Consider the following 24,961-nt stretch of genomic DNA (forward strand, 5'->3'; position numbering starts at 1 on the left):
AAGCTCCCCACATCTCAGTAAGGTGCCTGGTGGCGGTCTCGTGCTGATGATGCCCTCTCGGTGAGCGCGTATTTCCCCCCCTCATCTTTTAAGAGGTTCAATACTTACAAGCATTTGTCTCGCAAACCATATTTATTTCAAGGGAATTTTCCATGTCTCAATAATTTCTCTCGTCGTATTCGAGTGCTGACTGCCGTGTTATAGTTTGTAAACGAAGCTTTCCCCTCAAGTCTAAATTTTTTAAGGCAGTTTGTCGTGTCCGTATCATGGCCACGCACGCTAATATCGCCTTCCGTTTCTCTACCACGGTTGCGCTTTAGAACCACGGCGCTGCAATTTTGCTTTCCTTTCCTTCATTCTCCTCCGCCCTTAAACTGGCTCTTTTGACTACTACACGCAAAGACAAAGCAACAGCGCGCGCATTAGATCCCATAGATGACATGAATATTTACAATTATTATTAGGGTTATAATTATATTCGAATGCTGATTGCTTTGTTATCGTTTGTTAACGAAGCTTTCCCTCAAGTTTAAATATTTTAAGGCAGTTTGCCTTGTGCGTATCATAGCCACGCACGCTTATATCGCCTTCCGTTCCTCTACCACGGGTGCGCTTTAAAACCACGGCGCTGCAATTTTGCTTTCTTTTCCTTCATTCTTCTCCGCCCTTAATCTGGCTCTCTTCACTACTACACGCAGAGACAAAGCAACAGCGCGCGCATTAGATCCCATAGATGAGATGAATATTTACAATGATTATTAGGGTTTTAATTATATTCAAGTGCTGATTGCTATGCTACCGTGTGCGTATCATAGCCACGCACGCTTATATCGCCTTCCGTTTCTCTACCACGGGTGCGCTTTAAAACCACGGCGCTGCAATTTTGCTTTCCTTTCCTTCATTCTTCTCCGCCCTTAAACTGGCTCCCTTCACTAATACACGCAGAGACAAAGCAACAACGCGCGCATGCGATCCCATAGAAGAGATGAATACATATATATATAGAAAATTATCAGTCATAGCACTCGTAGTATAGCCTTCTGGACCGTTTCCTTTCTTTCTTTTTCTCTTTTTTTTGTTCTTTCGAAAGTAGTCCTATTAGGATTATTATAATTACACGAAGGTATTTCGCCCTCGTCAGCAGCAGTTCTTGAGATAGCTATTCTGGCGGCTAGCTTCCCACGCTATGCGTGCCGCCCTGTTTAAGCTTTTCCTAGACGCTAGAGCTATACTACTATGTCCGCGCAACCTTGAGCGATCGGAAAGCGCGTTTTCCCCTCTTGCCCGGCGGAGAAGGGAGGCTTCGTTCCGGACGTGAAGCTCCCAACATCTCAGTAAGGTGCCTGGTGGTGGTCTCGTGCTGACGATGCCCTCTCGGTGAGCGCATATTTCCCCCCTCATCTTTCCCCCCCCCCATTTTCCCAAGAAATTATGCCTTCCAACCACTGGACTGTCGCGGACATCATCAGTCCCTTTCCACGTAAGTATGAGGCTCGGAGCAGGAGCTATGGCACTTGAAAGTAACCTGGGTCCTGACGAACCAACCGACTGAGCTATCTTTCCGGGCAACATCCAAGGGTCATGAGTTCAAATCACCTGTCATGTTCCTTTTTTCCCTTTTTTTCTTTTTTTCTTTCTTTTTAATGTCTTTTCCTTTATTTTATGACTGTATGGGAACCCTCCTAAAAAAAGTTATATACATCCTCAATTAAATATGGCGACACATGTGCAAGTCATAAATACCAGGTTCTCTAGCCGAGTGCCATCCGTGCGGTATAACCGAGCTCAGATTGGTCAACCTTCACTGATCAAATAGGGCACCACTGTAGGTTAAATGAGGCGTACAACTCCTGCGGGACCCGCCGGGGTTGCTCAGTGGCTGTGGTGTTAGACTGCTGAGCACGAGGGCGCGAGATCGGATCCCGGCCACGGCGGCCGCATTTCGATGGGGGTGAAATGCGAAAACACCCGTGTACTTAGAATTAGGTGCACGTTAAAGAACCCCAGGTGGTCGAAATTTCCGGAGTCCCCCACTACGGCGTGCCTCATAATCAGAAAGTGGTTTTGTCACGTAAAACCCCATAATTTAATTTTTTAATTTAACTACTGCGGGGACGGTAGAGTATCCGTCTTCCGTGCAAGAGGACCGTGGTTCAAATCCCGGTACCGCGCAATTACCGTGTGCCGGTACCGGTACCGGTAATTACCGGTACCGTGTGTTGAGAAAATTGCACAAACAGGCCTGGAGTGCGGCCTGATCCCGGCGACCACAACCGGTAACGCACTCTCTCACCAGAGCACGATTGGCCACCCTGGTGCAGTACTTGGCCACAACCTCCCATATGAATACAACAATCAAACCCCGGCCCTCAGTCCCCAGCAGCCGCGAAGCAACTGACCACGGCGGCGGTCAGATCTGTGGCGCTGCAGAGGGTGCTAAGAATACCTGGCTCCGGACAGGCCGCCATTGGAATCTGAACCTGGCAACATTTAACGTTAGAACGTTATCTAGTGAGGCTAGTCTATCAGTGTTATTGGAGGAATTAGAGCGTAGTAAATGGGATATAATAGGGCTCAGTGAGGTTAGGAGGACAAAAGAAGCATATACAGTGCTAAAAAGCGGGCACGTACTGTGCTACCGGGGCTTAGCGGAGAGACGAGAACTAGGAGTCGGATTCCTGATTAATAAGGAAATAGCTGGTAACATACAGGAATTCTATAGCATTAACAAGAGGGTGGCAGGTCTTGTTGTGAAACTTAAAAAGAGGTACAAATTGAAGGTGGTACAAGTCTATGCCCCTACATGCAGTCATGATGACCAGGAAGTCGAAAGCTTTTATGAAGACGTGGAATCGGCGATGGGTAAAGTCAAAACAAAATGCACTATACTGATGGGCGACTTCAATGCCAGGGTAGACAAGAAGCAGGCTGGAGACAAGTCAATGGGGGAATATGGCATAGGCTCTAGGAATAGCAGAGGAGAGTTATTAGTGGCGTTTGCAGAACAGAATAATATGCGGATAATGAATACCTTTTTCCGCAAGCGGGTTAGTCGAAAGTGGACGTGGAGGAGCCCGAATGGTGACACTAGAAATGAAATCGACTTCATACTCTGCGCGAACCCTGGCATCATACAAGATGTAGACGTGCTCGGCAAGGTACGCTGCAGTGACCATAGGATGGTAAGAACTCGAATTAGCCTAGACTTGAGGAGGGAACGGAAGAAACTGGTACACATGAAGCCAATCAATGAGTTAGCGGAAAGAGGGAAATTAGAGGAATTCCGGATGAAGCTACAGAACAGGTATTCGGCTTTAACTCAGGAAGAGGACCTTAGTGTTCAAGCAATGAACGACAATCTCATGGGCATCATTAAGGAGTGCGCAATAGAAGTCGGTGGTAACGCTGTTAGACAGGACACCAGTAAGCTATCGCAGGAGACAAAAGATCTGATCAAGAAACGCCAATGTATGAAAGTCTCTAACCCTACAGCTAGAATAGAACTGGCAGAACTTTCTAAGTTAACCAACAAGTGTAAGACAGCGGACATCAGGAACTATAATATGGATAGAATTGAACAGGCTCTCAGGAACGGAGGAAGCCTAAAAACAGTGAAGAATAAACTAGGAATAGGCAAGAATCAGATGTGTGCGTTGAGAGACAAAGCCGGCAATATCGTTACTAATATGGATGAGATAGTTAAAGTGGCTGAGGAGTTCTACAGGGATTTATATAGTACCAGTGGCACCCACGACGATCGTGGAAGAGAGAATAGCCTAGAGGAATTCGAAATCACGCAGGTAACGCCAGAAGAAGTAAAGAAAGCCTTAGGAGCTATGCAAAGGGGGAAGGCAGCTGGGGAGGATCAGGTAACAGCAGATTTGTTGAAGGATGGTGGTCAGATTGTTCTAGAGAAACTGGTCACCCTGTATACGCAATGCCTCATAACCTCGAGCGTACCGGAATCTTGGAAGAACGCTAACATAATCCTAATCCATAAGAAAGGGGACGCCAAAGATTTCAAAAATTATAGACCGATCAGCTTACTGTCCGGTACCTACAAAGTATTTACTAAGGTAATCGCAAATAGAATCAGGAACACCTTAGACTTCTGTCAACCAAAGGACCAGGCAGGATTCCGTAAAGGCTACTCAACAATAGACCATATTCACACTATCAATCAGGTGATAGAAAAATGTGCAGAATATAACCAACCCTTATATATAGCTTTCATCGATTACGAGAAAGCGTTTGATTCAGTCGAAACCTCAGCAGTCATGAAGGCATTATGGAATCAGGGTGTAGATGAGTCATATGTAAAAATACTAGAAGATATCTATAGCGGCTCGACAGCCACCGTAGTCCTCCACAAAGAAAGCAACAAATTCCTAATAAAGAAAGGCGTCCGACAGGGAGATACGATCTCTCCAATGCTATTCACCGCATGTTTACAGGAGGTATTCAGAGATCTGGAGTGGGAAGAATGGGGGATAAAAGTTGATGGAGAATACCTTAGCAACTTGCGATTCGCTGATGATATTGCCTTGCTTAGTAACTCAGGAGACCAATTGCAATGCATGCTCAGTGACCTGGAGAGGCAAAGCAGAAGGTTGGGTCTGAAAATTAATCTGCAGAAAACTAAAGTAATGCTTAACAGTCTCGGAAGAGAACAGCAGTTTACGATAGGTAGCGTGGCACTGGAAGTGGTGAGGGAATACATCTACTTAGGGCAGGTAGTGACCACGGATCCGGATCATTGACTGAAATAACCAGAAGAATAAGAATGGGCTGGGGTGCGTTTGGGAGGCATTCTCAAATCATGAACAGCAGGTTGCCACTATCCCTCAAAAGGAAAGTGTATAACAGCTGTATGTTACCAGTACTCACATATGGGGCAGAAACCTGGAGGCTTACGAAAAGGGTTCTACTGAAATTGAGGACGACGCAACGAGCTATGGAAAGAAGAATGATGGGTGTAACGTTAAGGGATAAGAAAAGAGCAGATTGGGTGAGGCAACAAACGCGGGTAAATGACATCTTAGTTGAAATCAAGAAAAAGAAATGGGCATGGGCCGGACATGTAATGAGGACGGAAGATAACCGATGCTCATTAAGGGTTACGGACTCGATTCCAAGGGAAGGGAAGCGTAGCAGGGAGCGGCAGAAAGTTAGGTGGGTGGATGACATTAGGACGTTTGCAGGGACAACATGGCCACAATTAGTACATGACTGGGGTAGTTGGAGAAGTATGGGAGAGGCCTTTGCCTTGCAGTGGGCGTAACTGGGCTGCTGCTGCTGATGATGATGATGATGACTCGCATCTCTCCAGTGCCACCTTCCTTACGAGTAAGCCAATCCATGAGCCAGTCCAAGATTGCGCCATTAGGTAGCGCAATATTTCTTTTACTGCGGAGGAAGAGGCTCTTGGCGCAACAATAAACTCGTCTAACAATGCATTTTAAGTAATTTGAAATCTTTTCCATTGATTTCAGTGTGTTAATAAAAGGAAAATCAGACATCCAACCGTTCCTAGCAATAGCTACAAACGGGTGGATGTCTGATTTTCCCTTTATTAATTACTTCTCTCCACATTGGGGGTTTCCGCAGAACTATTACGTCAAACTTTGAATGTGTTCCACCGAAGTCGAAGATTCCATTTCAAAGCCCAACAGGGTGTACTTGCCAGAGTGATAGCAATATATGAAATGAAAACAAAGAACTTGACGTTATTTGCATACAATGGGGAGTGAATATATTGGCACTGGCAGGTTCACATATCTCTTGCACACGCAGCGCTGACGTACCAGCACGATACTCGATCGCTGCTTGAGGTGTACATAGTTGACATTGCACTACCAATGCACAAAACACGGCAGGACTTCGTCAATTCCCCATGTTAGCCGCGACAATATATAGTTGCGCCACTTAGCCTAAACTTGTCGACTAACTGCAGGTGCTTCTAAAATTTATGTGCCTGGCTTACCGTATATTCCGCCCGTACTTTCTTTTCTTGTCACTTTTGTTTTTACGAGCAATTACACTCGTGACACTTAGGAGGCAAGACGACACGAACAAAATCAAACGCAAAGTAAAAAAAAAAATAACATAAACCCTTTCTGCCTTGCGCTAAATGCCACATTTAAAAGGAAAAATGATTGAGTTTCAGCTGCTTCAAAAACACCATTTTATTCACGTCACGTGATGGGTGTCCCTAGTGCGTGCTTGATTGCACACGTCACGTGGTCACAGAGGCGCCCTTGGGCCACTCATCGAACGTTCGTCGTCTTCCACAGCTGTCTCCGACGGCACTTATCATGCCAGCGTTCCCATACTGATTCTCCGTCTGCGAAGGCACTGACGGCACTGGCGCACTAGCAGTATATATCTATAGGTGCGAAATCTTTTTGAGTTCTGTCGTGCGCCCAGATGGACAGCTGCCGCAATTTTTCATAAACGTATCTTCATCGTGACCAAAAGTGTGCCAAGTGTGCAATCAGGCTTTCGCCTTAACGTTGCATAAATGTGTAACACATGGGGCACTATAACGTAAAACTATTCCAATATGTTTTTATTCCAATCTCCTGACGTCAAATTTGCGTAACCGCCGACGCAAGCATCAGGCGGTCACCCGCAGGGCTGTCTGAACAGACCAATCAAACGCTCTCCTCGTTCATAGGAGATCACTTTTGTTTGCTTGAAAAACGAATAACATTGCCTACACTGAGCGGCTTGTCGTATCTAATTGACTCACAAGAGGCGAGGAGCACACTCAACTGGAGAGGGATTCGATAGGGGCGAGCCACTGCACTGAAAATCGATAACCGGATGAAGAGGGTGGCGCCGGCGTCTGCGATTGGCCCGCATCCCCTTACTTTGCTTGCGGTGGCTCGTCGACAATCGCGGCGGCATGCAATGAAAGCTTAAGAGTGACGCTAAAACGGATCCTCAGCAAAGAAGAGTTGGCTGAACGAGGTCGTAAACGTGCCGAAAGTGCTCGAAAACGTTGCACGGCCACGCAAAAAGTCTTATTACACGGATATAAACCCATGCTCACTGACAGGAGCGAGTAACGAGTGCGTGAGCGATCGGCGGCATCTATCTTTTATTCCTTTTGGAAGGGGGCAGCCTGCGGCAATTCAGAAGAAAACACGGTTTTGTTCGGCATATTATTACATCTTTATCGCGTACACGTCACTTTGACGCGCTGAGTTTTTGCGGTTTTGTGACGTCGCGTGAGAGGCAGGTGAAGTGGGCGCAGCCCTACAACTTTTGACCAATAGCCGAGGGCTACTGGCGAAGAGGCGTCGAATCAGAAATAGCTATTTTTCTTTTGTACGGTCAAATCATGCATAATCTCACGTTATATTAGATGGGGAGCTATCGTGGTTTTCGTGACGTCGCGTGACAGACAGGTGAAAAGGGGGTGGTCCAAAAAGTTTTTGACCAATCGCGAAGGGCTGATTGCAGAATTGGAATAGAAAAGTTTGGAATAGTTTTACGTTATAGCGCCGATGCTTAGTTTTTCTTCCATTGGGTCCGTGTCTGGAGCAGATACGGTTCTAAAAATTTCTGGGTCAGGGTATTTTAGAATCTAATGCTATCCGGCAGTGCCTACATAAAAACCAAGCGAATGCTGTGAAAATTCATCGCGTCTCGGCTAGTCTGCGCCGAATCTCTAGTGCGGCGTCTCCAGGCGTCTGACGTCCCTCGGATATTTTGTGGCATATGGAGTCTCTTTCTCACGTCAATACTTACTTTTATACCTACCACAGAAGCGCAGTCTATCATTACAGCTCAGTTTAGTACTCCCCCTTAGTGTTGCTTTCCACATGTTTCAGAAGCTTGCGAAGGTGCAACCATTTACATGTGTTGCGCAACCGTGTCGATTATTCACCATTATGTGGTGGCTGTGCGTAGTTTCACAATGACACAAATCCTTACTTATGGGAATGCCCTGATGTTATTCAACATAGATATTACACAGCATTTCTGAAAAACGGCATTCTCCAAGTTTAAGGCATGGTGTTGGCTTGTGTCGCACTCTCTTTTGCCTCGCCCCTTTAAAGGAAACCTGAAATATTCAGCAAAAAGGAGCGCAGGCGTGGTCCGCTTGCGCGTCTTAGCAATAATGGTTCAAGTCACGCCACAAATGGACGTAAGAAGCTGCGCCGCTTGGACGCTGAGGTGTGGTACATGTGACGGGGCTCCTACGCGCGCTTGGCGACAGCGTTGCACGTCCTGCGTCAAAACGGTCTTGAGGGAACTTTGGTTTTGTAGCGATAAGGAGTGTGTGGCGGCAGAGTTGTGCCTCTAGAGTGCCGGATTCTGAGAGACTCTTTTCGTAGATTTGCTACCATTTAGCGTACCGTATCTGGAACCGAAAAACGGAAATTGAAGCCGTGGAGAGATCTGTTCAGACTGCCTACTTTTCACGGTATGCGAAGCTAACTGCTTGCGGGGGCGTATCTGCCACGTCCACAGCTCGGGTATAGCCTAGCAGAAGTTACGGGATAGTGCTGCTCACAACGATAATTTTTCGAGAAACCCGCTGGCCCAAAATAATTATAATTCCCTGTTAAGACTCGGCGTTCATGACTTTAATTGACCAGATAGCCTTGTGATAGCCAGGACTACCAGAAACCGTACTAAGAACTAAATAGTCAATAAATGAAGCAATCCATCTATCTGTCTAACCATTTAAAGAATAATGATCAAAAGCTACGGAAATTTTGAGGCTTGTCGCAGGTGCGATCGTTACCCACTTGCGGGAAGTTGTTTTTTCATTCACTTTCATTTTCATTTATTTAGCGGTTCTTTATTTCTTCTTGGCTTCTTAGGGCATGACTAATAAAATCGAGCCCCTCGGTTAACCCATGGACGGACAATTAAGCACCGGCAAAACCTGGCACATGCTCAGATTCCTGCTTGACCATGACAATAACAAGAAAAATCACATGCAAGCCATTAATAAGTTAATACACGCATATGAGGGTACAGAAGAGGAATTTCTCAATGAATTACAGCAGAAATACTTAAAACAGGCACCCCCTTGCATCTATCCTAGCTACAACGGGAATACAAACGCAAAATTAGACGAGGAACTCACGGAGGCAGAAATCCGCGCGGCCCTACAAAAGTTAAATACCAAATCTGCCCCAGGCCCGGACGGTATAACCAACAAGGCTCTCAGGAACCTGGATGATGAATCGATAGCCAAATTAACAGAATACATAAACGAGTGTTGGGTAAAGGGAGAAGTGCCAGCTCAGTGGTAGAAAGCGACGATAACGCTTATTCGAAAACCTGGTAAGGAGCTTGAGATTGACAACCTCAGACCAATCTCCCTAACATCCTGCGTCGGAAAATTAATGGAACATGTAATTTTAAACAGAGTAGACAACTTCTTAGAGGATAATAACATATACCCAGATACAATGATAGGATTTCGCAAAAATCTTTCGACACAAGATGCGATGCTCCAACTTAAGCATCAGATAATCGATTATAACACGCGCTCGACAAGGGCCATCTTGGGCCTTGATCTTAAAAAAGCTTTCGCTAATGCCAACCACGCAACCATATTGGAAAACATCGAACGAATAGGACTAGGGCAACGGACGTATAACTACATCAAGAGCTTCCTATCAGATAGGAAAGCAGTCATCTCCGTGGGAGGGCTCAAGTCGCCCGAGTTCGACATAGGGGGGGCCGGCACGCCGCAAGGCGCTGTCATCTCGCCGATGCTGTTTAATCTCGTCTTGATGGGACTCCCCGAAAAATTAAATCACATAGAGTCCCTGAATCACACAATCTACGCGGACGATATTACTATCTGGACCTGTGATGGCAGCGACGGATCAATAGAACAACGACTCCAGACTGCAATTAACACAGTAGAGGAACACCTCATAGCAACAGGCCTCACATGCTCTGCAGAGAAATCTGAACTTCTATTGTACCGCCCCACACTTAGAGGCAGGCCTCCCAGAGGATACGACAGAAACAAGGCTCATGAGGAAATCAAGCTACACACCAAGAACGGGCGGAATATCCCAATAGTCAACCAGCTCAAAGTGCTGGGTCTGGTAATCGAGAACAAAGGCACAAATAGGGAAACCGTAATGAAGTTAGACACAAAGGTAACAAACACCATGAGATTAATCAAACGAATTACTAACAAGCACCAAGGTATGAAGGAAGAAAGTATCATACGGCTGATACAATCATTCGTAATCAGTCAGATCACATACATAGCAGCCTTCCACAATTGGTTTGCAGCTGAAAAGCGTAAAATTAACAACATGATAAAAAAAGCATACAAACTAGCGCTAGGGATTCCCATCAGTACGAGCACGGATCTCTTGCTAAAGTTAGGACTCCACAACACACTGGACGAACTCATAGAAGCACAACAAACATCTCAAGCAGAGCGACTAACCAAAACCAAAACGGGACGGCATATACTAAGCAAACTAGGAATGAATTGTCACAATCTATACGGGGAAAAGATGACGATAACGAGAGAAATTCGTGATAAACTCCTAGTACCAAATATACCCAAGAACATGCATCCAGGTTACAACGACGGCAGACGCAAGAATAGAGCAGAGAAAATTATCCGGAGCTTTGGGTCAGACGACAGAGCAACATTCGTAGACGCGGCTGAATACCCAGACAGAAATAGCTATGTAGCAGTAATCGTAGATCACACCCAAAAACCCCTTACAAGCGTATCAGTTAATACCAAACATTCCGAGACCGCAGAGGAGGTAGCCATTGCACTAGCATTGGTCTCCACGAATGCTCAGTACATCATTAGCGATTCTCAAGCGGCCATTAGAAATTATGCAAAAGGTAGGATCTCTCCTGAGGCATGGCATATCATCAGAGTCAATGAAGCAAAGTCCTCCAATGCGGAGAAGAACGGCAGGCAATTGATCTGGTTCCCAGCGCATACGACTCCAGACATTCCCGCAGTCAACCTCAACGAGGTAGCACATCGCGAAGCTCGAGGTCTTACTCGCCGAGCTGAGCAAAGAGTGACTTCCATCGGTCAGGAGAACGCGGAGGAGGAAATCTGGAGAGAAAAAGACATATTAACAAGATTTAGTGACATTACCAAATTCTATCAAAATCGGAGGCGAGTATTACCACCGCCTCACACTAAACTGAACAGAGCTGAGTCCGTTACTTGGAGGCGACTACAAACAGAAACTTATACGAGTCCCGTGCAACTAAAAACTTTCTACCCCGATATATACGAGAGCGATATGTGCAAGCTATGCAAGTCTGTTAGAGCCACCCTTCAACACATGTTGTGGGAATGTGAAATATATCAAAATAAAATGGCAGTCTCCCCAGAAAATCTACGGGTGCGGTGGTCGGCCGTGCTGCTCAGCTCAGAACTCCAAGACCAACTTTGGGCCGTCCAGCGAGCCAAGGAAGCCACACAGGAGCAGCAGCTTCCAGTGGCCATCTAGGCGGACCCAGGCCCGGGCCTCTCAATCGCCGGATTCCAAATAAAGTTATCGCATCGCATCGGTTAACCCCCCGTCTTCTCGTATATATATATATATATATATATATATATATATATATATATATATATATATATATATATATATATATATATATAAGAGAGAGACTGTGGTTCATTACGGCGCAACGACACGCCGTGTGATATTTCACTGCAAGGGACCATAGTAAACTCCTGTACCAAAGTTGACAATTTCCAAAGGGTTTCGCCACATTTTTCTCTGGGCAAAGTACAAAAGCGCCAATACACTTATATATAGGTGCACGTTAAATAACGCAGGCCGATGTAAAACGCTGAACTCTAAACTGCAAGGAGCATCGCCATATTGTGTCTTTAATTCGTACAACTTCAGAATTATATGATGATGTTGCCGCAGGATTAGTAAAAGCGCGTGACATATGCTCAAGTACACAACACAATGTTGTCATAGCTTTTGCGACTGGGTTCACCTTCACGTGAGATCTTCCACTCCGCTAATGTCACTGTCACTCGCAGAACTCCTCTTCGATTTTCTGAACATGAGCACATGCCCGAAGCCACCTGCCGTTACGAGAATGATGCTTTTATGCAGCAACTTTTCGAGGGCGGCAAAGAAGAATGTGGTATTGTTAGCAGCGACACAACCTTTCACCTGGCTCCATATCAGTTCTCTAGCATTGAACTCGCAAAGATATGGAGCAAGCCTCACGACGTTGGGACCGGCAGCCATAGCGACAACATACACGCGATAGACGGCAAACATCTCTTTGTGTTGGTCACTAGCCCCAGTAACTCTGCCTTTAATTGGTACCGAAAAATGTGACCTTCTTCTCCATGAACCAAGACTGGATGTCATTCTTTCGTGTTGACGATGTTGCAACTTTCTCGAGGTGAACTCTATGCTCAGGAATGTTGTGCATTACTACTACACTGCGCCATTTGATGTTAGCCAATAGGTCTTCAGTGAGTCATTTCTCGAAGCGCGGCTCATCCATTTACTTCTGATAGTCAGCAGTTACTTTCGCTGCGCACAAAACGAGGCGAGCCGCATTTAAGAAGTCATCCTACCGACCGGCGTGCAACAAAATCAGCCTGCCACCTTTGCCGCTTGATGCGTGAAGCCCTGTTGTCAAACCGTGCCTAAAAACATATCTTCTCCCCCCCCCCCCCCGTGTGGTTCCGTTCACGTCCTCCTACACTTTCTCCTCCGTTTGCCGGCATTGACAGGGCAGTATATCGGTCTGCAATAATAACAAAAAAAGACAATAACAAATAAGTTGAAGCGTGTCATCATATACAAAGGCCGCATTTGCGCAAGATAGAAGAAGCAATGAGACAATCGGCATTGTTCAGCTAATAGAATCAAACAGTGTGCAGGGGTCACTTGTTTGAGCTGCCTAACTACCAAGGCATACTGTTTAATGCGTCGTAACCAATGGCTAACTCTTCCCCTGTCGGAAAAAGGGGGTAAGTGAAGCTTGCCCGGCGTACATCTTGCCTTCTTCATGGTTAAGTAACCTTTAGGTAACGACTCTGGATTGCTTTGACATTCCGCTCCCTTAGCTCGGACCCTTCTTCTCAATGCTGTCGGATTCTATAAACTTGGGCGGCTCTAACGGCTGGATCGACGCCCCGACGGCGAGCGCTTTCACAGGCGAGTTCTCGCCGCTGTTCGTCGAAGGCTGCCCGTTCCTCGGGGGAACGCACAACACATGGTGGTCCCATCCGTTTTCAGAGACGCAACTTAACGGAAACGAAGCCGACGCTGCGCGCGCGACAACCTTTCCAGCTCTTTCCCTCCCCGGCTGAAGCTAAACGGCTCTGACTGGGTGCGCGCGTGACGCAAGCGTGCGCTTATGCAGCTGGAATTCTTGCTAATGACTTACGCTTCCGCGCCTGCGCAGCTGTGAACTCATCAAAGCGCGCTTTACCGCAACTGCTATGCTCTGGGAGCAACTGTGTTTTTGCGTGACTACAACAAAGCTACTTGTGAGGCAATACAAGCTTCGCTTGAAAACACTGGCCAAGTGAGTGCCTGAGCGGCATTGCTACCGTCAGAATGTGATCCACTACGGTGAGGCTGCACGAAACAGCGGCATTTGTAACTTCCACTTTAATGTGTGTTCCGCTGAAATAATGTATGCACAGAAGTGGCAAGCAAGAATGCTTGTGTTTGTTTTGAACGCGCACACCGAAAGCTAGGGTGCTACCGTGTCCTCACTGAGTAGTATTGGCAGTGACGTGAAAGCACGTCCTCTACGATTCCACGTAATTGCAGTCAAACACGCGTCGCGTCTGTTACCTCTCGAGATCAATGTTTTCATGGTATAGGTTGCTGGGTGAAAAAAAAAAACTTGCTTATTCATCTACACGCTACAAAACTTACAAAACGGAACTACTCTACGTACTGTTTTTCAGTGCGAAGTTCTCGCATAAAACGCAGGTACTGCCGTCGCGTCATGCTGACGTCGTTTCTTTTGAAAAACACACAATTTCTTTTCCGTTTGCGAAAGGAAACCGCGATGTCATTAAGCAGCCTTTACGTCGCTCGCATGCTCATTTTTAGGCATGTTCATGTCACTGTCACTGGCCACATCTTGAGCGAGTTTTGCAGCTGTAGGAATTTCATTTCGCAGAAAGTACTGATGCGCTTTCCGTTGTAAAGCTGCGAGGGAGAAACTGTCATGAAGTTGCAGTCTTGTCCTTCCGGTTTTCGCACGTGCATTTACGGCTGGGAGAGGCGGGCGCTTGCGCTTTGGTGAAATCAGCGTCTCACTATTTACGTTGAGCTTAATCCGAAAGACACTGTGGTGGCTAACACCAGTGAGCTCGCTGACCTTCCGACATGCGGCTCTCACTGGCAGCTTTTCTTTACTTGCGCGTAAACGTTGTGCACCAGTTTCTTGGCCTATAAGGACCGCTTTTGGCTTGAGGACTCTTGGTAAACCTGCAAAGCTGTCTGGACTCACGGGACTCGGCGGACATCGTTTACGTCGACGAGCTGCAACCGGGGCCCACAATCTTTGTTTGAAGCTGATGGAAAAGTGCTACGGACGCTGGAAAACCAAAAAACCCGAAAGAACGCGGAACGGAATTCCTTCAACTCCGTTGCATTTTTATTGATGGATGGATGGATGGATGCAAAATTTTAATAAAGGTTCTGAGGTACGCGACTCAGCGCGCTGCGGGCCGCTCCCACGTTGGGACGTTGGGAATAATTAATAAATAAATTGCATAAAGAATAGTCGCCGGTAAAGTTTGATTCACCCTGAACAGATACCTTTATTGTGGGGTTACATCTTGGGGCGCAGTAAAACAAGTGTGCTTCGGCTCCGTAGCCTTGGCCGTGCGGCCACAGAAGGTTGCCGCCGGCTGTATGTATTGAGAGTACGCGGCGCACATGTTACAACGTTTGACGCACGGCATGATACGACGCAATTGCTGCAGAGCGTGCCACTTGGTACAATAATATGCAACCAGAATACAATGTTTGCACGTGTCGACACTACACGCCGCGCATGTCATATCGCGTGACTCCTCGAGCGCTAGGACGCGTTTATAGAGCATTTTGAAGCACCATCTAGCAAGCGCTGACGTGACGCTGTGGTACACTTTCTCAATCGCGCGCAGAGTGCCCGGGTTTTATCCCGGCGGGAACTGGGTATATATTTTTTCTCATTCCTGGCGATAGCTGTGTGGAACATCAGCGGTGACGGTGGAGGCGGCGAACATTGCCATCCGAATCGGCTATTGGAATTAGCCCATAGCAACCTACCCTGTAATAATGCTATCAAATGAATTGCAAACGAGCATTCTATGAAGAAATCTGCTCCTTGTTGCTGCATACGGCGACGCCACGCAAGCACCGTATCTTGAAATTGGTCTGCGATGTGCACTAAGTGCACCGTCGCGCGGACCTCATGTTCAAAGCGACCTTTGAAGGGGTCAAAGTGCGCCGGGTATTGGTAGCTTCGTATGCGCTCTGCTTCCCACCCTTCCTTCGTGTTGAAGCGAAAGGCAGCACGATGATGAAATCGCTCGCTGGTGCTGCCGTAATTCCCCACTCCATCGTTTTGGTGGCGAGTTTCTGCGGTCATCGAGCGAAAGGTGTTCGTGTTTAGCTGAGCGCGCGTCACACCTTGCTTCTTAATTTAGTTAGTAATCGAATGTTTACATGTTCGTACGGCCGATAAAGCTACCATTTTTACTTCGTATAGCTTTATATTAATTTGCTGTCACAATAGATGCTTCGCCTTTTGGGCGAAACTGCGTCTTTTTTTTTTCTAATTCTGTCAAGGTTTCGCGTATGCAAGGAAAAATGTTTTAGAAGTAACGTTCGGACAAATTAGAAGGAATTTTTAAATTGCTGAACACGTTACTTACGGTTTCCTCTCTGGGCCGATTCACAATAGAATGGTTGCAGAGCATCTTTAGAATTTTCTACTTTATAAGTACATTTCAAGTACTTTAGGATATATTTATTTGCATCGATTATTGCCCAAATGCTCCAGTTGTTTTAATGTTAGTATGAAACGCATCTCTAATTCTATCCGAGTTGCGGCGAATTTCTCGTAGTCTGTATTAGCCAGCAGCCGACGGCATGCAAATATTTTTCACCACCACGTCAAAGTATATCCGATTGACTTGGTTACCTGGAGGCAAAAGCCTATTTCTCAATGAGATGGCCAGTGCTTTGGCGATGGCGTCTACAGGTTGTCCGGCCATTAAAATTCGCACTTTATTAGCTTTAACCATAGTGAGAAGAAGCAAATGGTAATGCGAGAATTATCTGGGCCATCTACAACAGATCTGGTAAATTTCAAACAACTGTTGAGCCTTTGTAAAGTAATCTATGTCAAACACGAAGACGAAGTAACTATTGGTACACTACACTGCCGCATATCCTATATCAAGGGACACTAAAGCAAAACAATAAACCAATTTACACTGAGTAAGTATGATTTGAAAACTGTCTTGTCGTTAGTTACACGATAATAGGTCACTTATTAAAAAAAATGAAGCTCAAATTTTCTTTTTTTTTTATTTCGCGCCAAACCCAAGCGCCGGTACGTCACTGTGCCATCAAGGATTTCAATATATTTTTCTTTTTCTGTTTGAATCCTTGGGCTTCACGTGCGTTTGATTATGAGGCACAGCGTAGCGAGGTACTCCGGAATAAATTTAGGCACCAGGAGATCCTTAAAGTGTCCCGAATGCACGGAACACGGGTCGTTTTGCATTTCGCCCTCATGGAAATGCGGCCGCCGCGGCTGGGATTTCTTCGTTTCGTATTTGGGACGCGTTGGTTCAGTAAAGTTCGCAAAACGTGCCATAGTGAGCTTTTGGCTCTTTTAGTGTTGCCAGCCGTTACCACTAAACAATTACCTGGGCCCTAGCAGACGCTGTCAAAATCTTTCCTGTTCCCGCAACAGCTTACGGTGAGCTGTTGCGGGAACAGGAAAGTGGCGTGGCCACCCGTTTTTTGAATTTCAAAATTTTTTTCTGGCTCAGCAAGAGTCTTCTCGTGGGTAGACTGGTGTTTTTGTTATTGTGGAATGGTAGTTAACTGATACAGAATAAATTATTTTTCTCTCCTAAGTGTCCTTGTAAAATTTTATTTACAGAGGGCTGGTCGGGTTCTCTCACCAATGTATTCTTTTTGTAGCGAAGATGAAAGCATTCATCTTTTTTTTTTCATTTCCAGTCGACAGTTAATTACTATAAGAAGGCAAACCCGAGAACCACAACTCCACCTCTCCGAATTAAACTGCCCCAGATTTACTTTCCTCGGGTGCCTCGTCTCTTGGGCACAGTGACGGGTAGCTTTACGCTGCTACCCGAGGTTTTGTTTCGGAATCACTGCGACTGAAACTCAAAATTAGAAACCTAACATATCAATTTCATTCGAAGAAAATTAATTTCCAATTCTGTTATTTTTTGTTTTAATTTATTTCCTAGATTTTGATATCATTCTTACCTGTGTATCTCTGTTGATTGTAACCTGCCTATACAAACATTGAATTTTCCTAACATTTCCGGTTTTATATTGAGTCACCTGGTTCTTCGTCAATGCCCATGAGTAAGTGCGTACCACTACCACCTAGTTGCGCTCCACAAACGAAGATGATGTGGAGCAGAGTCGACATTGAAGAGAGTTTTCTTCTGAAGATGACGCTTTGGTGTAACCGATACCAGACGAAACGATGCAATACTTACAGCATGTATAAGTATGCAACCAATCGGCTTTGTTTTTGGGCTCCATGTGGCTATCACATCCATTTTGTTTCTGAGCTGGTATAATTATCATCATGCTTATTATCATCTATAACACAATCATCCTATACTATGGTTTCATTTTGTTCCTACCCATTCTCCTATTCTATTGAACAACATCTATTCTGCGAACTGCACGCCCCCCGATAGTGGCGCGCTTTCCTTTTAATTGAAACTGTTGTGGGTCAGGATCGTACCATCAAGTTCTCTCTTTTTTTTCATTCTGAAGCAGAGGGCGTAAACCTAATTTTTTTTTCAAATCAATAAGATTTGAGTCCGGCGTCCTTTTAGTGTGTCTGGGCACCCGCCGCTGACGCAGTTCCGAGACATTGTCTCGAAGCGGCTTCCTCGGCTCGCTGGACGGCCCAGAGTTGTAAAAAAGCTGTCTCCTTGAAGCAAGAAGACAGCTTTCTTACTCCCTTGTCTTACGATCTAAGTCGAAGTGGTAGTTTTTGCCCTAGGTGGAATTCTCTCATGCAGCGTTACAATGTAGCAAGAAAGTCATCTCTATTGCGTTTCACGTGAAAGTATATGTTTACGTGTGAAAATGTGTCATATCGCGATCGAGAAAAGAAATGATTTAAGTCACCACATTTTGTGCATTCTTCGTTGTGCACGTCGGCGCAGACAAGCCGCAGCTGGTCGTGAGGCTGGGCAACCGTCTTCGCCAGAGCAGCATCCTCGAGAACCACGACGTGTACCTCGAGTGCAGCGTGGCCGCCAACCCGGCCGTAAGCGAGATCAGCTGGCTGTTCGAAGGCCGAGACCTGCAGACCAACACGTCCGCAGGCATCATCATCAGCAACCGCTCACTCGTCCTGCAGAAGGTGAGGGACCGTTGGCGTTACGAGGTTTCCGAAAGAAAAAAAAGAGTTGTAGTTTTCACCGATGGACGAAGCAGTGGCCGCAGGTATGACATTGTGCATTGGTTATGCAGACAGTGTTCTAACTGCACGCGGGTGCGGCTTGTTGGCACGGAACACTATACAAGGAATTCCTGCTGGGTAGGAGGAACAGCACTCTTGTAGCGTGCGGGCGTCTCAAGACGCTGGCGAGCTGAAAAGCTTCGCCAGTGACGTCGCATGTGCCGCAGCTCGACGGTGCACGATGTGAGATCGACGGGAAATGGTCGGCGTTTGTTAGCGCCCAGCAAAATATTAGACAACATTGACTCGACGTTTACTGCTCGGACCAGAACGTACACTTTGCGGCAGCTCGACAGGAACCTGTGCTCGTGGGCTACTTCGTGTGGCAACGAAGATACAGCTACGGGAATGGAGCTTCTGCGCATGTCATGCACAGTCCGGCAGGGTTAGGCAGTTCGCTTTTTGGCGGACTAAATCAGCGTGGCTGGCTACTCGCGATGGGTCCTCATTTGACAAAACGCGGTACGGTAGAAAAACATGTACCAAAATATTCCGTTCAGGGGTGCATTTCATGCCGCAATTTAATATAGGTGCTCCAGTACGTGTAAGATGTTTCTAGTTTTCTGCTCTTCAGGTTGCAGGTACGCGAATAAGAATGTGGGAATATTTCCAGGAGCGCAGCCACGTCTTCGTGTCGCCTCCGCAGCTTGCCGGAAAAAGTTGATCAGCATTCCGGTGGCCTTGTAGTGGGCATGCTCACAGGGCTCATGACGGCAGTGGAAGGCTGCCCAATGTCGTCCACCGAGGCGATTAAGCGTAGCGCTGGCCACAGGTCCACTACGCCTCGTAGTTCTTTTCAGCCAAAAGCATTGCATGTCTCCAAACACCAAGTAGCACTCGACGTGCGAGGTGCGCATGTGCCGTGGAGCTATGCAGGACGACAACAGCGGCTGCGTCAATGGCCCAAATGCGCTTCCAGTGTCCGTTTAATTACACGAAAAAAATTGCCTGGAGAGTTGTTGATGTCTCGAAAGTGAAGCCAGGCTACTACATTCTTTTTCTTCATTTATGGGAGTTATCTTGGGCATAATGCGAACAACAGCTCTGGCACAAGCGGCGGGGACTACACTCAACGCAAAGTAGTTTTGTTAACAAAATGCCAACTGAGCCCTTTACTAGAGCACTTTAATACAGACAAGTCAAACGCAAGAAGATTTAAGGTTTCACACGGCAATTGGAAGCGAATTTCATTTTCTTCCGAGTTTGGGATGCCTAATTTTGCCGTGCGGATGCTACTCAATTTCCATTCTTGCGTCACTGGATTGAGGACGAAACTTAAACAAAGGTAAGCTTATTCAACCAACATACGCTGTAAGTACATAAGCAATTATTTTTCTCCCGAGCTTGCGTCGGAGTACCTTACACAAGCGACAGACGCGCCATTAATCACTGATACCTAGGAACTGAAAACATCGCTTACTGCTTTCAGTGTTGTGCCGGACAGGGCACCAGCACATAAAACACGGGAGATGGGTAGCTCGGGGCCAGAAAAAAAAACGTAAATTTCTTTTCAGTGTGAAAATTCAGCTCTACTTCCACCATTGTGCCACCGATTTTAGGAGGAAGTGCTATCGTCATGGCAAATTTTGTGGCGGTTCACTATATCAATAGTTATGCAAAAGGAATATTTTAGCTACGGAGAACGAGCTTTTATTTTTTTTAATGTGCCAGTATTTGCGTTAACAAAGAGCGCGAGCACTTAACCCTTCTGGTTTGAAACCGCTCGTAAGGGCTGGCTGGGTTCAGCCGTGCTGGTAAGACGCTGCGAATGCCGCCACCCTGTGGGGCTGCGGCGCCCTACGCGGCCATTTGCTACGGCATCACGTCGCGTTCTGTCTGGATTGTGATCAGCCCTTTTCCCTCGATGCAAAAGAGCGCTTGCACGAAGACCTTTGATCGAGGCACGTGCTTATAATCCCACGTGCCGAACGCCATCTGCAAAAAGCACCGCACAAGCCCATACTCGTTGCAAGCAAGACGTGTGAGATCGAATCTGCTCTTTCTCATGAGAGCTCGTGACCTTAGTGTTTTGCTAGAAAACAGTGCCGCGCGATTTTATCAGAAAGGTATGACTTAGGCAGACGTGTTTCGATTGTCCTCGTTGCGTCTACAGAAAGGCTATGAGTTTAAAGGAACATGCTCAAGGTGGGTGCCGGTGAATTGGAGATTATAAGGGGGAAGTACGCCATGTGTATTGTATTGATGTATTATGATTTTTTTTTTACTAATTTCGGCACGTCTATAGCCTTTAGGGAGTACGTTCTTGACGTGAGTACGGCATGAGCCTCGTGGAAGTGCACTTTCAATTTAGTCAAAAAATGTTCGACATGGTGCACAGTTTCCTTATTTACTGTCCTTCGCCTGCACCACTTTTCACAATGTCACTTGACACAGATGGTCGCTCTTTCGCTTGGTTTCAGGATTATAAACAACACAAAGGAATGAAGGACCACGAAGGGGCTAGAAACGACTGAAGATATCTGTCTCTCTTTATTTTTTTCTCTCTGTGTATGTGCGTACCTGCTTGCGCGTTTCCTGCGATGTGAAATTTGTAAAGAAAATAGAACTAACTCGGTCGCGTGGCCAGCCTGCTGCCAGGTACGTTTTATTTCTTTTCATTACCTGCTTGCGAAACGGCACTTCTCAAACGTCCTATGTTTTCTTCTTTTTTTTCTATAGCCTCCAGTGACGCACCTCTTGTGTCGTATGATTGATGCTGTTTTTTTGAGCTATATCTTTATAAGGGTTAACCATAATCGACAACGAGGCATTCAGGCTTCACCGGTGATGTGTTTTTCGTCAGTACTTTTATAACCATTCGTGTAGCTGTTAACTGCACCCATCTTATTGTACCTACCACCGTAGCCACGAAAATCGGCAAATTATTTCCAGGAATGAATTTCGGGAGCATCACGTGGGCCACCTTTAATAGTGCAAATACTCTAGGTTTCAGACGTCGGCATACTCACGCATGTGTACACCGACTCAAAGTGGCTGCACACTCAACCAGGCTTCATAGGCATGAGATTGAGATTGAATGTATTCAGTGACAAAGCGTGGGAGAGGGCGATGTTTTATTATCAAGAACGATGTTTTACGTATCGAATGCCTTGGCTAAAGGGCTACATTCAGCAGACGAATAACTGATTCAGTCAGCATGTTACGACACTTTCACCAAGGTCCTGTTTGCCGTCTGTCTTGAATAAAAAAGTGTCACAGTTTGGCCCTATTGGCGAAGCACTGATTGCGAATGCAAATTATTAGACATCTATATGAAGTAACGTTAGTCGTTTTAGGAGCTGCACAAACTGCTGTAAACACTAGCTTTCTGACTAAGTTAACAAGCACGTTGCCACGTGCTCAGGCAAACACGAGCACAGCTGACTCAATGACCGCGGATACTCTCTGTCGGCACGCTGGCGTGGAGTCGGCAGCAGACGCTAGCGAATTCCCCTTCGTTCTGCCTCTCACTTCAACGCGAACTACGTGGGTAAGAACACAGTGCACACAAAACCATCAGCTACATCCGGTCGGCTAGCCTTCGAACCCAGCATAGATTACTTACAAGAGAGGGCACGCTAAGCCGCCGCAGCTAGAGTACAGGCGGAGATGCGCAATAACCTACCCCCTCCCCTCACTCCTTGCGCGCTTGAGAAGACCGCGCGCAAGCACACGCCGCTGCATCAAGCCACCACACTTCTCGACTCAACCTCGCAAGCTTTCGCTCGCAACTACAGCTAAGCAGGCGGCCGCCAGGTTAACCTACTTGGCGTTTATACATAACGAGGTAGAAATAGACATCCACCCAAATATCAATTGAATATTCAAACACAACTTCAACGGAGCAATGCAACATGTCAGTCCAGAATCTACGAACACAAAAGTAAGCACAAGAAAAAAATGATAGGATGCTTCTGCGACCTTCGAGAATTGATATTATTATTTGATATGAAAACACACATATGCACTCAGAGAGGGAATTAAGGTCACAACCTGAGTTCAAGCCAAGGTGTTTCTTTAAAGCAATTGCAATGAGAATTTCTATCCCTGGCAACAAATCAGATACCTTAAAACGTTGCCCGCATCTTACTGGCCCATATGAACTCTTGGTCGCTTCTTACGCTTTGGAGTAGTTCTGAGGATTTTTCAGAAAGGTAGTAATTCTTCACCAAACATTTTAATCCACCCAAAAAATGTCCTGAATGTTAACCCAGCCCATGTTTGCTAAATTTGGTCCCAGTTGTGTTAACACTTTTCTCCCATGGCGGCGGGACAAATTCTGCGTTGTTCGCAAAACACATCTACCCTAGAGCGTATCGCTTGCGTACGTAATTTGTTATTAAAGCCGTAATGAATCCAGGCACTTGCAACTTCGGCTATACAATACCGAAGAGGTGGCCTTAATATTAAAGAAATATCAACAAGGTGCCTTGTTTAGTTTAGTTCAACAAAGACACTGAGAACACCTACTACGCATGTCGTGTAACGCATGGTGGAAAAGGAGGTTTTATTGATTGTTCGCCGCACTTCAAAATAGGCCAGGAGCATTAAAACTTGGCCATCAATTGTGGACACACCACCAAGTTTGCATTTCCTCGAAATGTAAACTTGGTGTACTGTAGTGTATACTAAGGACATTCTAAATCATAGCTGGGACATTCCAAATCCTAGCTGGTTTCAAGCACACTTACAAACACATGGCTAAGAAAATATTGAAGATTCTCTATTCAGTCAACACCCATTTATAAACACACTAAAATTATCGTAATAGTCCCCCCTATTATCGCTAGCTTTGATCTCGGTGGTTATTGAAGGTATGCCAAAGCTATGCCATAAATTTAACACCGGTCGTAAAATACGCTCGTAACGCTTCAGAATGCATTAACACGCATGGTATTGCAAGGGCCGTAATGATTGCAATTTCAACTTTGCCTGCACATAACTAATAATGTTCCCCTTATTCTCGTCATATCTAAATTGGCAGTAACGCAGTGTACCCATGCGACTCTGGGAAATATATCCAAAGAGACCATATAAAGATTTCAAGCACTTCCTAAAGAATTGCTTTGCAAAACTTTATGTTATACATATGCATTTACTTTCGCGTGTGGATTTTATATTCTTTTCCACATTTTTTTCAAGTTCGATCTCAGTGGCATTTTTAGTTATGCAAGCGCAGCGGCCTCAATGCGATTCGATTCGTAAAACACTCTTATAACGCCCAGAAGCGTTGAATACGTAATTCATCGATAAGGCGGCACGTTGAACTTTGCGTGCACATAAGCAATAGTGTGCCTTTTATTTTCAATAAATATAAACGTCGTATACAGTATTCTTACTTCGTGAAACTGAAAAACATACCATAAAATAGGCATTTAAGCCTTTCCAACACTTGTTAAACAGATTTTTTGCAAAGGCTGTGCATAATCCGCACGTATTTAAATTGGTACGCATATGTTGCATAGCGTTCCCAATGTTTGCTAAGTTTGTTCTGGACGGCATGTGTAGGTATGCCAGGGCACTACACAAGCTGCTGTGGTAATCGTAAAACACACTGACAACGCTCCAGAGTTTCTGCGTAAATAATTAGATGCTGACAGCGCAATAAACCCACACACTTTTTCACTTTGCCTGCGCATTACCGTTAACTTGCTCATTAGTTTGGCGAAATATAAACAAAGTGCCTTGTTTAGTTTACCGAAGATAACTGGCACAGCCAGCTACGAATCTGCTATATTGCATGGAAATAGCAAAATGACGGAGGAATTATGTGCAACGCTCCTAATTAAGCCACACATAAGAAATGTTCGACTCACATTGCACTTAAAATGCCCTTACTTTCACCTCATCTGAACTTGGAGTCTTATATACCAGCTCATGTACTCATACACTCATATACCAACTGATACAAACATTCATCATCAGCCGAATCGCCTACGGCACGACGTCCTTAGATATGAAGAATAGGGCAATGCACTAGTTGAACACAGTGATACGAAGGACGTACAAATTGGCAATAAGACTACCACCCATCACGTCAATAGGAAACCTGCTGTAACTAGGAATGCATAATACCTGGCTCACGAGAGAAGGCAAATTGAGAGACTCAGACTTACCACTGCCGGTAGAAGTATTCTTAGAAGATTTGCATATACCCTCTCGATGAAGAACATAACCGTCCACAACGAGCACTCCCGACCATCAGAGCAAGGATACACGAAGCACCCATAAGAAAAAAACATGCACC

At 45.8% G+C, this 24,961-nt stretch overlaps 1 protein-coding gene across 1 annotated transcript in view; it reads left to right on the plus strand.

The window, feature by feature from the left end:
* Positions 1-24,961, plus strand: part of LOC139059516 (nephrin-like) — a 400,294-nt gene that overhangs the window by 304,904 nt on the left and 70,429 nt on the right. Inside the window, exon 6 of the mRNA XM_070537938.1 lies at positions 18,416-18,615. Coding sequence (XP_070394039.1) covers positions 18,416-18,615 — 200 coding nt within the window. The remainder of the gene's footprint in view (positions 1-18,415; positions 18,616-24,961) is intronic.

Source organism: Dermacentor albipictus, chromosome 4 (assembly GCF_038994185.2).
Source record: "Dermacentor albipictus isolate Rhodes 1998 colony chromosome 4, USDA_Dalb.pri_finalv2, whole genome shotgun sequence".
Lineage (NCBI taxonomy): Eukaryota > Metazoa > Arthropoda > Arachnida > Ixodida > Ixodidae > Dermacentor > Dermacentor albipictus.